This window comes from Mixophyes fleayi, chromosome 4, assembly GCF_038048845.1.
Source record: "Mixophyes fleayi isolate aMixFle1 chromosome 4, aMixFle1.hap1, whole genome shotgun sequence".
NCBI classification, from domain to species: domain Eukaryota; kingdom Metazoa; phylum Chordata; class Amphibia; order Anura; family Limnodynastidae; genus Mixophyes; species Mixophyes fleayi.
In genome coordinates this window covers 66,132,396-66,146,823 of record NC_134405.1, presented here as the reverse complement: position 1 = coordinate 66,146,823, position 14,428 = coordinate 66,132,396, and the positions used below count along the sequence as shown (strand labels likewise).

The following is a 14,428-nucleotide window of genomic DNA, read 5'->3' as shown; positions in this document are numbered from 1 at the left end:
AGGATTAAATGTACTCTCACTCTAGGTCAAAGCACCCCTGTTATAATTTACTTTCCCTATTTTATGCTACTTTAAGATGAGGTTTCCTCTCAAAAAAACATCCCATATCCAGGGTGGCCTCAGCATCTGCACATTCTCACTGGGCAATTAGTTCTGCATCCGATTGCATAATCTAAAAAGAAAGTGTCAAGCTTAGTCTGCGAACCACGAGTAACACCCACATGAATTTGAAGAGTGCACAACAGACCAACTGATCTTTGTCTCTGAGCTTTGCTCATGGAGTGTATTGCAATCAGACACATCAGGTCTAAGTTATACTTTTTTCAGTTCTCCAAAGACTTTTTATTCTATCGTTTATTCCCTAACATTTCACATAAAGAGATGTAGCTGCCACTCATCAGTTTCCCTGTGATAATCAAATAGTTGAGGTGAATACCTGAAACAGGGACTGCATGCACACTGTTAGCAGCAGGTACAGACCCTCTAAGCATCCAACCCTGTACAGAGACTTCAGAAAATGGATACACTACATGGCCAAAAGTATGTGGACAACTGCACATCACATCCATGTGTGCTTGTTGCATATCCTATTCCAAAACCATGGGCATTAATAGGGAGTTGATCCCCCCTCCCCTTTGCTGCTATAAGTTTATGCTTTTCTTACTCAACATGCTACCAAATCTCTTATTCAGTCTCATCTCCCGTATTGACTACAGCAACCTCCTGCTATCTGACATTCTCAACACCCATGTAACCACACTTCAATCCATCCTAAATGCTGCTGCAAGACTGATCTTCCTCTCTCACTGCTCCACCACTTTGTAAATCCCTACACTGGCTTCCTGTGTCCTCCAGAATCCAATTCAAATTACTCACCCTTACCTACAAAGCCCTCAACATCATCACCCCTTCCTACATCTCAAATCTCATATCAAAATACTCTCCCTCACACCATCTTGGATCTACCTCTGACCTGCACCTTGTCTCGTCTCTGGTAACCACCTCTCACTCCCGCCTCCAAGACTACTCCCGTGCTGCTCCCTACTTATGGACTGCTCTACCAAGCCTAATTAGACTTTCCCACAGCCTTAAACTCTTTAGACTCTTCTGAAAACCTTTTTTTTTTTAATAGAGCTTGCCGTATCCTCGATAACACTATTCATCCTAATACACCCGAACAACTTTCCCAATCTCCACTCTGAATCACATTTGCTTCTCTTGTTTCAGCTGTGCCCTCTTCCACTTAGAATGTAAGCTCTCTAATGAGCAGGGTCCTCCATACCCTTTTATGTCTGCATTTATTTTGTCTACCTTGTTTGTCCCTGTTTTATGTATGTCCTGTTTTACCTACTGTATGGTGCTGTGGTATTTAACAAATGTATGAAATTAATAATATTAAAACAGCCTCCACTTCTCTGGTAAGGCTTTCCACTACATTTTGGAACATGGCTGTGTATATTCGCATCCATTCGGCTACAAGAGCATTATTAAAGTCAGGCACTGATGTTGCGCAATAAGGCCTGCATCACAGTCAGCTTTGCAATTCATCCCAAAGGTGTTTGATTGGGTTGAGGTCAGGGCTCTGTGCAGGCCAGTCAAGTTCTTCCACACCAACTGTGGAAATTTTTTGATGGACCTCACTTTGTGCACGGTGGCACTGTCATGAGGAATTGGGAAAGGTCTTTCCCCAAACTGTTGCCACAATGGTGGAAGAATACAATATTTCTAGCATGTCATTGTATACTCTAGCCTCAATATTTCCCTTTACTGGAACCAAGAGGCCCAGCCAAAACCATGAAAAACAGCCCAGACCATTATTCCTCCTCCATCAAACTCTACAGCTTGCAGTACGTATTTGGGTAAGAAACGTTCTCCTGGCATCAGTCAATTCCAGATTCATTTAACAGACTGCCAGATGATGAAGCTTAATTGGTCACTTCAGAGTCCAGAGCCGGTGTGCTTTACACCACTCCAGTCGATGTTTGACATTGAGTTTGGCGATATGCGGCTTGTATGTGACTGCTCCACTATGGAAGCCCAATGCATGAAGCTCCTGGAGAACAATTCCTGTGCCGACGTTGCCTCCAGAGGCAGTTTAAAACTCGGTAGTGAGTGTTGCATCTGTGGAGAGATGATTTGTACATGCTTCAGCAATTAGCGGTCCCATTCTGTGAGCTTGTGTGCTCTACAGCTTTGTGTATGAACTGTTATTGGTCCTAGATATTTCCACTTCACAATAACAGCACTTACAGTTGACCGGCGCATACATTTTACAAACTGGAAAGGTGGCATCCTATGTCCGTGCCAAGTTGAAAGTTACTGACCTTCACAATACAACCCATTCTACTGCTAAAGTTTGGAGACTGCATGGCTGTATGATTGATTTTATGGGTGTGACTGAAATGGCCAAACACACTAATTAGAAGTGGGGTTCACATCATTTTTGCCATGTAATATAATTGCATAGCATAAGAAAACAGCAAGCATAGAAACCCTCTGAGACTATAACACAGCCCAATAAGATCATAATAAATAGTAACAATAATAATTTTATTTATATAATTTTTTTCTCCCAATAGGAATCACAAAATGAATAAATTTTCCCCACTCTGTATACCCAAACCAAGGTATACTTCTATGCCAAACAGAATCACAATGTTAAAACACAGAACCCTGTAGTAAAACAACCCCAGCAATATGAAGTAAACAGAAACGCTGTGCATGAAATATCCTTCTAAATACCAACCTTTAGGAATGGGTCTTTCCTATTATAGATTACAGTATTAAAGTTATCTGAATAGTAAATAGAAAAGGGTCAAAGCAACCAAGAAAAGAACATGTAAAAGTGTGAAAACATTAACATAGAAAATACAGTATTTGTCTAAGCTGCAGGAGAGTGGTCACAAAGTGTAATATGCACATGTCCGAACAGAATTGGACAGAGGGGGTTGTAAACTGCAGACAGGAAGAGGAGTCCAGTACAGACCCGAAAGTAAGCCTAGGTTCCACTCAGAGATATGTCTCCAAAACGAACACTTTAATCCATATCCTGGACAATACTGTCCTTCATTCAGCTGTCACGAGTTAGCACTGAGCTCAGCTACTTAGCAAACCTGATACACCTTAAGTGGAAAGGAAGGATTCAGCCTGAGCAACCAGCAAGAGGGTGTACACAATACCTCAGGAGCCTTCCTTGCTCTTCAGGTAACAAGGTGCCTGCAGGCCTTCATCATTCCTTGACAGGTCCTTAATGGATTTAATTAGAGATCCAAGCCAGGCAGGCAGGTTCCAGGACAAAAACACCACAGATTCTTGGACGCACCCCACAGAATCCTCACCCAAATTTGTAGGCAGTAAATGCTGTCCAAAAACTGCTAGGGACCATACCCAGTCTGCTTCAGGCAATGCCGAGTGAATCAGGTAGCACAAAGGAGGCCCGATTGTCCCACAGGTAAATCATCAGGCATTTGGCAGAGACATAGCTGTGGACCATTATGGCTAGTGCCCCTTTTGTTGAACATGGATTCCAGGGTATCGGACATGTACCCCAAAAGAAAATGGGTTGTATCCAAACTACCTTGAAGTCCTCTACAATGAGCAACAACCTCACTTGTCAACTCACTAAGTAGATTAAGTCCTGCAGATGACCGTCAATGTTGGCCAAATGTCACTGGATAGTTGAACCTATGAGTGGTAGATATACAAAGTGAAGGTAATCTGGATCTTCTAGATCACGTCTAGGATGCTGTATTAACAGTATTACTGCCGTTAGTCTGCAGCATCACATGTGCGTGCCCCAATTGTGCCCCCCTGAAGACTTGCACTCTTGCAGACTCCCACTGAAGGCTGCCATTCAGCCCTCTATACCTGTCCTGATCTATCCTTACCCTAGGCGGCCAAAGGTCCACGTGTCTGCTGGCTGAGGACAGAGGAACTCCCCTCAATGGAAGATGAAAAACAGGGTGTTTAAAAAGGTACAGTTCCCCTGCCAAGATCCAGGAAAAATAAATAAATTAGGGCAATGTCACGGGCACTAGGAGTCTTTACCCAGGGATCACCAGGTGGTAAGCTTACCAGAGCAATGTAGATGGTAATAGTGTACTCTGGTAGCAGGGTGATCACGGAACAGGCAATAGTAGATGATGAGATGCTCAGGAAAGTCTATGACTAGCAGCACTGGTAATATGGAGGTAACAATACACGAGGAACTGTATGGACAAGGCAAGTGGAGGTAGTCAGTGGTCTGCGTTAGCAAGTTGTACCACTGCTATAGTGAGGAGGAATGTCCAACTGAAACGAGGAGGTGATGAGAGTCAGCGGTCTGCGGATAGCAAGTGGTACCGCTGTCTGAGTGAAGGAATGGAATCCAAGTGGAGGTATCCGGGAAGTCAGTGGTCTGCGGTAGCAAGTTGTACCACTGCTATGTGAGAGGAATGGAACAGGTGATACTGGAACAGGAATCAGTGGTCTGCCTTCAGCAAGTTGTACCACTGAAAATATATGTGAGGAGGTGTACGGGGAGAGACTGCAACACAGGATGTACACGGGCACATTAAACACGATCCACAGTAATATGCACAATATATATAAATGACTGAACAGGTCTGCAAATGTAGGAAGTCTCTGAAGTAGTCCAGCACAAGGTAACACAGTCAATGATGGCAAAAGACTCAGCGGATTGCAGACTCCAGAGGAGAACCAACACAGTCCAGCAAGATATGCAATACACCAGCACAGTCAATGAGAAGTATGCATACCGTGGTTCAGAAGGCAGTCAGACAGGAGTGCAGTGATACCTGGGCGGCAGGAGGCCGACAGGATGAGAAGTCCCTGGATGTAAGAAGCAGGAGTCTAGTAGGTGCAGCGCACAGGTAAGTAGACCAACAGGGACACGAATCCAATGCTGACAGGAGGGTAGCGACCAGGGGAACCAGGAAGGCGTGGAGAGCGGATCAGCAGTGGATGGACGATAGGACTGGCAGCGGCAGCAGGACTCTGCGGACCCACGGGAGAGATGAGATGAGGCTGAGGTGCACAGGAGCAGCGGATAGGAATCAGCTTGCAGTCACGATGATGAACACAGGCGAGTTGCCAGCTGGAGGCTGTAGTGCACGGAGGCAGCGGGTAGGAATCAGCTCACGGTCACGATGATGAACACAGGCGAGTTGCCAGCTGGAGGCTGTAGTGCACGGAGGCAGCGGATAGGAATCAGCTCACAGTCACGATGATGAATACAGACGAGTTGCAAGCTGGAGACTGCAGTGCACGGAGGCAGCGGCTAGGAATCAGCTCACAGACTTGATGATGAACAGGTGAGTGGATAAGGAGAGAAGGCTGTAATGCACGGAGGCAGCGGATAGGAATCAGCAAACAGTCACAATGGAATATAATAGCGTTGAAGTGGTATAGGAGACTGTAGTGCACGGAGGCAGCGGATAGGAATCAGCAAACAGTCACTATGGAATATAATAGCGTTGAAGTGGTATAGGAGACTGTAGTGCACGGAGGCAGCGGATAGGAATCAGCAAACAGTCACGATGATACAGTTGATGGTAGAAGTGGTATGGGAACCACAGTAGTAGAAGTGGTTAGGAAACCACAGAGGTAGAAGTGGTTTGGAAACCACAGGAATCAGCAGCGCTGAATAAACGAGGAAACACAGGAACACCTTCAGAGGCTCATGGGGAATGAGACTCCCAGATCAGGCAACGTGGTGTTGACCACAGGTGCTTAATATAGGGAGTGTTGCCTGATCTGCCAATTGAGTTAAAGGGACATACACTGAAGTATAGGAAAGGGCTGCGCATGCGCAGACCCTCAGGATGGAAGACGACCACTGTTCCTAAATGTCCGGGAAGAGGCACTCACGGTCCGGTGAGTGACAGGCAAGAGCCCTGTGTCCACCTCCTAATCAGGGCACTGGAAATATAACTGAGGGAGGAACAAGACTAGAGGAGGTTTATAGGAAGAGAGAAGGCATTCATTTGTTTATGTTCCCAGTGCCTTGCCTCCTAGGTGTAGCACATAACCCATCTCTTTCCCCCTCTACTGAAGGAAAGAGAATAAAGATTTCAAGACTGGGAATCAGAGCTTGTGAAAGAGTGAACAAGATTTGAGGGAATAGGAGCAGAAGGCCAGGTACTATGACTGGAGATGGAAAAAAAGAACAGATACGCCATCCTGTGATATGGATGGTATTAATATTTAAATTGAAGTAACATGCAAGGTAATGAGCAGTGAGATCAGTGTTGGTGATTGTATCGTTGTTAAAAGTACTAAAGAGGCACTTAGGATTAATGGACAAAGAGGGTATTAGAGATGTAAACTATTAGATACATGAGGCAGTTTTAATTCAGAGAAACAGTATAAAGTCTCCATGAGGTTTACATACAACAGATCATTTCAGAATTATTATTGATAATTGTATTATTATTATTATTATATAGCACCAAACTTTTTCTAGCATTGCAAACTAGTGGAGTGCAGAGTGGTCAAAGAATACAAATTTGGGTAAATGGAAAGGGGTTGAAGAACTTAGAACTACTGCTTTGCCAGTACACCTGGTCGGCTATGTATGCTGGGAGTGGATAATAAACAAATGGAAAGTGGTTATAATCTAGAAGGAAAAGTGTGGACTGAGAATGGTTTTCCTTATGTCTTCTACTACAGCCAGGTTCTACTGGAGCTAAAAAGTAATCCAAATGAAGGAGGTCATTAACAGAGGTCATGTGGATACGTACCCCGAGATCCATAAACGTTCTGACAGCACAGGTGGCCAGGGAATGCTCTGCACACTCTGAAAAAAAATTAAGAGCATGAAGTACCTGGTACTGTAAGTATCCACAATTGTCAGAGAACACAGTATCTTTATTAATCATAATTAATCGTAAATTATTTTCCTTGATTAATAGAAAGTGCACCCAAACAATGACTGCTGGCATCTAACTTTGATGCACCTCTTCCATGACATCTTTGTAGATCCACTTAGCTCCTAGATTTGACAGACTGTGAATACTCTGATGATTTAAACGGCTACAGATTGTTCATTGAACAACCACATGGAAACCGGAAAACAAGGGAGGGGACAGGCAGAATTTTCTTTTGCTAGAATAGTGAAATAAATATATGAAAAAATACCAAGTATAAGATGTTATGTAAGATATGGTGATATAGGGCCTAGAAACAAGGGGCTTTTATTTTATTTGTTCACCAAATTGAATTTTTATTTTATTTTTGACCCCTATTGCCCACACTATATATACTCAATATAAATTGCATCCAACAACTGCTAAAATCCCACTATTATATACACGGTTACACTTGAACTATAAGTGCTGACACACAAAGGTGATCTAAGGCAGACCTCTCCCCTGGAGCTCCATGAGCTTTCCAACCTACAGCACAATACTATGAATATTTAACCTTTGTACTTTCTCTCATTTACATGTTCAGCTCTTGAAGTCTTTCTTGATAGGATGGGATAACAATGTATGGTGAGAAGAATTTGCACCAATGGGCGAGTAGACTTCCCACCAAAGCCTATTTCTATAGGAACAAGTTCTCAACATTAATTAGCAAAACCAAAAGTAATCATGAAAAACAGACAAAATTATGAAAAATATGAGAAAATTATGAAAAATATGATTCCAAGACAAGCACCTGTACTACAAGAACCAGCCCTTAGACCTGATTAAGAAAATTTAATTTACTCCGCAGGTTCATTTTTATGAAGGACCTCACCTCAAACAAACTGGTTTAAAAAAAACTGGGGCTATCCCAAAGTTGTGTGTAAGGAGGACTATGAAGTTAACATGTAATATTCGTGTTACCTGTCTAATGATGAGAAGATCAGGTCATCCGTATACATGTAAAGTGAACCATTCTTTAATAGTTGGTGGTGTTGTGGACTTCCAGTGAATCGGTATAACAGCCATCGAGTTTAGGTACTTTATTAAAATGTCTCCCAATACAAGAAATACATACTAATGTTAAGTAGCCAAAAGTTTGGACAATTTGGTATTTCAGTACCTGTTATTGCATTGAAAATAAGTAATACTGCCTCCCAGAAGAGACTAAGAGCAACGCATTCCCAACAGATATGTGGTGGAGAACCTGGTGTCGGTTGGCATCTCCAGTAAAGGTCTGAAAGAGTAGGATACATTTTAGCTAGGAGGCTGGGGCATCGATACCACGTGTCAGGACTTTTTATTGGGTTTCTATCACCCGAACAGTGATGGATCTGGCATGTGTATGTTGGAAAATGTCAATCCATTCTTGATCTGAAATGACAGTTTCTAAGTCACGTTCCCAACTTTTGGTAAATTTGGGTAGATCTCCAATGGTATGATATTGGGTTGCAGTGCATAAAGATTCAAACATAGTGGGCTCTCACTGTTTCAGGCACACATGGATAGTTTAAGAAATGTTTTATTTGCAGATATCACCATATTGCGGAACTAGGCAAGTCCCATTTTGTTTGAATGTCCGGAAATCACATAACACCCGACAACCCCATCAGCTGGCAGACCCGAGACATTCCAGCTCTTGTCCAGTGAGTAAAGACCGTTTTTTGTTGACCCTGGGGAAAATTTGGGATATCAAGTAATGGAGTTAGGGGAGAAGTCAGAGAGGATATGTATGGAGTAGTTCGGAGTCTGGACCATTTGTTCGGAGTCGGAATGAGTGTTGGCCGATGAACAGAAGGGAGTGTCAGTAACCAAGGCATGTAATTTATTTGGGTGTTCAGCGTATATTCCTCTATCCAGACCCATTGTTTAATGGATCTGTCCCTTGTCCAATCAAGAACTCTGTTTAGTATTACAGGGTCATAATATATGTGGCAAAATGTGGTTATCGGAGACCTCCAGTGTGTTTGATTTTTTCTTAATCAAATATTTTTATTCAGCCCAACTTATCTTCCTCTCCCGCCGAACTACATCTGCCTCCCCTCTCTGTCAAGCACTGCACTAGCTTCCACTGCACCACAGGATCCTTTTCTAACGCCTCACCTACAGAGCCCTCTCTAACGCCACTGCTCCTTACGTCTCTGATCTCCTCTCCATTCATACTCCATCTCGCCCCCTTCGGTCAGCTAACGAATGCTGCCTGACCTCTCATCTGGTTACCTCATCTCATGCTCACATTCAAGACTACTCCCATGCTGCCCCCCTTCTCTGGATTGATCTCCCTCACCCTTTCAGGCTCTTAGCCTGCACACTTTCAAATGCTCTTTTAAAACCCATCTGTTCAGGGATGCATACCCTTCCACGCTCTATCCTATCCCCTCCACGCCATGATCCCTTTTCATCAGTTGTGGTACTCCTCACCCTCCTTCTCTTACCCCCTTGATCATCTTTCCACCTGCTCATTTTTCATCACATAGTCCTCCATTTCCTCCACCCCCACTTTCTGCCTCTTGTTTGTCTGCCCCTCCCCTCTAGAATGTTAGCTCTCGCAAGCAGGGCATCCTCATGTCCTCCTCATTTTGTTCCTTTCTCCTCAGCTACCCTACTCAATTTCCTCATCTCTAAGCCCCTACCCTTGAACTCATCTTCTCCATTGTCTTCTCACCTTGCTGGCTTTAATCCTGTTAGCTGCGCCGTCACTCTAGGGCACAGGTAAAGCTTACTTTATTCCTCTCTCTCCTCTCTTGCTTGCTATAGTTCTCTACCCCTTCCACTCTCTAGCTTCTTAGTATCCTGCCCTTTACTTAGGCCAGGCCTCCTTAGTACTAGTGGATTGATTACTTACTGCCCTGTATGCCATGTCCTGTTTTGTCCTATACTCTACTGGGTTGATAGTTTACTGCACTTTGTCATTGTCATCCACTTTAGGCTGTGTCCTGTTTTTGTTTTGTTTTCACCATGCTCTATGTACGGCGCTGCAGATACTTTGTGGCGCCTCATAAATAAACAATAATAATAATCACCCATCTGGAGCAGCCTGTGCAGAGAGTAATACACTCTGTGTTGGATATAAAGCTGAGCTTGCCTAAATCTGGTACAACAGGTGGCCTCCCTAGCGTTATCTAATATAGATCTCTAGTCTTCGTCAGTCAAGGGTTCCAAATCTAGCTCCCATCCCTGTTGTAACCGACCCAAATCATCTGAATTAAGTAAGGAAAGTATAGAGATGGTCTTGGTGGAAACCACCTGTCGAAGGAGCAAACGAAGAGGGTCCGGACTGGAGGTCACATGAATACTACCAAATTGTGCTAATAAGGCGTGACAAATCTGTAGATGCGGTCTTAATTTAAAAAGCTCAGGAAGGGTATCAATCGTTTAAAGCGGAGTGTCACGGTCCAGCCCCGCAGGCTCCAGCACTCCCCTCAACACATCCTATATTAATAGTCTGTCTAAGCAGTGGCGGGACTTTTCTTGTGACACGGGTGCCTAATAGAGCATGCATAGAAGGTCACCTGAACCCCGTCCATCTGTCAAGGAAGCCCACCAGGTCACCTGACAGGAAGCGCCTAATCAATGGTATATAGTCAGTAGTCAAATTTGTAACCGAAATTCCCAGGTATTTCAATTTTATTGTCCACTGTAGTGGATGAGTTCCGGTAGTAATCACCAGGAGGCCCCTACCAATGGGAAAAATACTAGACTTTGGTGGTTTCTCTGGCCTGAAGATAAACTAGTCAAACTCATCCACCAACTGTAATAGTATGGCTAGAGACGTCTCTGAATCTCTCAAGAACAGGAGTATATCGTCGGCATAAAGCGCAACCTTGTCCCCAGCCCTGAGACCACATATCCCTGGATGTGCCTGTATCAAACAGGCCAGAAATTCTATAACAATGGAAAACGGAGCTGGGGAGAGAGGACACCCTGCCTTGTGCCCCTGACCTGATCAAATGGGGATGTAAAGTGGCCATTCACGCTAATTCTGCCCGGCGGGGCTGAATACAATAGTCTCACCCAAGACAAGAATTTAGGATCAATTATACATTACTTCCCACTCCATGAAATCAAATCCCTTGCCACATCTAGGGATACAACCACTGCCCCATCCCCAAGATCACCTGGCATCTGTAGGTGAGTATATATGCATCTAAGGTTGATGGCCGTGGATTTCCCCATCATAAAACCCGTTTGGTCTGGATGGATAAACTGGGCAATAACCGTATTTAGTTGCATAGCAAGGCCAAAATCTTGACATCCGTTGTAAGTAGGGAGAAGGGTCTATAAGACTCGGGCATTAGCGGGTGCTTACCCGGCTGGCGAATGACTACTATTATCATCTCCGACATGGATGATGGTAAAACGACTGCCTCATAGAACTCATTGTAGTGATCCAGTAGTGTGGGGATGAAAAAAAGCACCACATATTTTGTACATGGGCAGTACATCAAACCCCAGGGCTTTATTACAAGGAGATGATGCTATGAACGCCTCAATTTCCTCTACAGTGATGGGACCCTCAAGGAAAGCCACACACTCTCATTCACATCTCATTAGCGCCATCTCCACCCGATTTTTGGTTTTTGGTATTCTGGTTCGGGGTTTTGTTTGGAAGAGACCCTTGGATTGGAGGGCTGAATGTTGAGCAGTTTGCGTCTGGCATCCTAAATCTTTTGTTTTTATTCCTGCATTGCCACAAAGACTTATATTCCTGCATTGTCACATAGTTGTTATATTCCTGCATTACATCAGAATGTGAACTTTCACCTGTCTTCTTTTGCTACTGCTAAATCCAATGTGCTTGTTGTGCTCATCATATGCAGTGAACTGCAATAAACTCCATATTGTTTTTACTACAACATCACGTCATATTTCCTGTGAATTCCTAACATCCAGTCTGGACAAAATGCGCACAATATTTATATAAATGTAAAAGATTATGTGTTTTAAGCTTCAGAAGACTTTTTTTTGCAGTGTTAAAAGTCAGTTGCTGCAGATGTGTATTATCCGGTAGGAGGGTCCTCTAACAAAACAAATAATTAGGCACTAAAATGTATTAAAAAAAAAAAAAACAACAACAATAATAATTGCAAATAATAAACAAAGGCAGATCAACAATAAAATCTAAAGCAGGGGTAGGGAACCTGTGGCTCTCCAGGTGTTGTGAAACTACAAATCCCAGCATGCCTTGCCACCTCTCTGCTGGTTATCTACTGGCAAAGCATGCTGGGACTTGTAGTTTCACAACACCTGGAGAGCCACAGGTTGCCTACCCCTGATCTAAAGGATAGATTGGCGTCAGCACTCCGTGACGTATTTGACATCAATTAAACCACCAAGGACAAAATAGATGGCACAAATCTACAGTGCAGATTCCATATCCGATATGTAGACAATACAAGCAATTGCATAGTACCTGAGCTTGTATTTAATCATTTTAAACAAAGTAATTTCTGTCTTTTTTCTCCCCATAACCTTTTATTTTGGAAATATCTAATACAAACATAAACGAAGAACAACACATAAGGTATATAAAAACAAACAAGGAACAAAAAAAATACAATTATGCTAATAAAATACCATCTGTAATAAACTGTATAAACCTTCTCTTTAATCATTGTGGAGATGGTGGCCACCTGTTCTCTAGTAATTCCCAGTAGTCCTCCATGGGGGTGGGGGGATTTGGTCCCTCTCCCACTCCCTTTCATGTCTGCTTCCAGGGGTCGATATAGCATTTAAAGCAAAACTGTATTTAGGGGAGATCACGCCTTTTTGGAAGGGTGAAGAGATGCATAACTTTTCAAATGGGGAAAATAGGCTGGTGAGGGGGGGTGGGGGGTTTACCCGTCCAGAGAGACCCTACAAAATGTATTAGCTAGAAATATTAAAACAATTTCGGGCAGAGTTCTGGGAATATGGCTTGCAGTTCAGATATTTAGTCTTTTGATGTTACGTCTGAAAGATTGTTTCTCTGCAGTAGAAGTTGGATACTACACCTTGACAGTTGTCAATGTGTAACACATGAAAAGGGTATGGGGGAGTGTTAATGTCAACTCTCTGTTGAATACCATCATTTGGTGTCTAAAAGTAGTCTCTGGGAGCCATTATAGTTTGAAACAGAAAAGGGGACAGTGCAGCCATGGACAAGAAGGGGGCACAGGTAAATAGATTTTGGTACAACACATTTATTAGTTCATTGTGTTAATCTATCCTTTACATCAAGTATGAGTAATCAAGGAAATCCTCTAAACATGGCCTCTTGGGAGCAGTTGAGGAGAGTGCTGAGAAACCGTGCACTAGAGAATATCTGGCTCTATTTCACATGAATAACACGATCACCTAGAGCAGTGTTGGCCAACAGGTGACACTCCAGGTGTTGTGAAACTACAAGTCCCAGCATACCCTTCCAGCAATAAGCCACTATATATTGGCAAAGCATGCTGGGACTTGTAGTTTCACAACACCTGGAATGTCACAGGTTAGCCAACACTGACCTAGAGAGTGTCAATGATCACACTGTATCATATGCATGGGTTAACGTACTGGCCCACCAACCATTAAATAACTCAATGAGTCCATGTAAATTAATAAGGCCTTTAAGGAACATCAAATATGTATTTAATTTACAATAGAAGGTATGTTATTCCTTATAACAAACACATGTTCCTAATGATGAGACATCACTAAGCCCTGATAATAGATGAAGACCAATATTAACAAACATTTTACAGGAGTGAATTTGTGAGCAATATTTGTATATTCTAAATACCAAACACACTAGTAATATGCTTTGCTTTATGGAAAGAAGTCTATTTATTGTACTTTTTATTTTGTGAGTGAATTGTGTATACCATGTACAAGTTCTTACCATTTATCTGCCATTGTTCTGTTACTTTAAAAGGCATTTGAACTGTACAGTTCAGCGACAGTAGCAGAGCTATAAACTCACCATAGTATCCATCCTCATCAGCTTTCTGCAGCAGGTAACGATGCAGCCGGTTCACATAGTCTGACTCTGTGTCTGTGGATAAAGATAAACTGTGACTCTGTTCCTACAATCTACCCTTCCCTCATATTAAATGCCCCACGTCTCATTGTCCTTATCCAGAACTTGACAGACAGCTGCAGGTTAACACAACTAGCTCAGACTTCCACTAGTCCACATTATCTAATATCACTTATTGACTACCAAAACATGCCCATATTTGGTGCCTCTTAGACTCCCGGATGTCCCACACCTCATACCATGTCCACATAATCCATGTTCCTGCAGGAATAATGCAGCCCTCTCATAAGTCTTCAGAACGGGACTCAAGAGGTGACAAAGGAAGACAAAGAAATCAGCATGATGAGGCGAGCGGCCCAGCTATTGAAGCAGGGGAAAGTGGAGAATAAACCATTAGTTAGTAAAACGGACAGACTAAATGGGCCAACTGGGCTTTATGCACTGTCAACACAGTACAGAATGTATTATTTGTACCATTTATTTATACATCTGCAATATATGTCACTGCATTGATTTAAGC

At 43.0% G+C, this 14,428-nt stretch overlaps 1 protein-coding gene across 2 annotated transcripts in view; it reads right to left on the bottom strand.

Moving 5' to 3' along the window:
- Positions 1-14,428, bottom strand: part of GPAT2 (glycerol-3-phosphate acyltransferase 2, mitochondrial) — a 56,285-nt gene that overhangs the window by 2,156 nt on the left and 39,701 nt on the right. For both annotated transcript variants that reach the window (XM_075207367.1, XM_075207365.1), the window contains exons 19-21: positions 14,148-14,268; positions 13,852-13,923; positions 6,741-6,796 (exon numbers count right to left, since the gene is read on the bottom strand). In XM_075207367.1, coding sequence (XP_075063468.1) covers positions 6,741-6,796; positions 13,852-13,923; positions 14,148-14,268 — 249 coding nt within the window. The remainder of the gene's footprint in view (positions 1-6,740; positions 6,797-13,851; positions 13,924-14,147; positions 14,269-14,428) is intronic.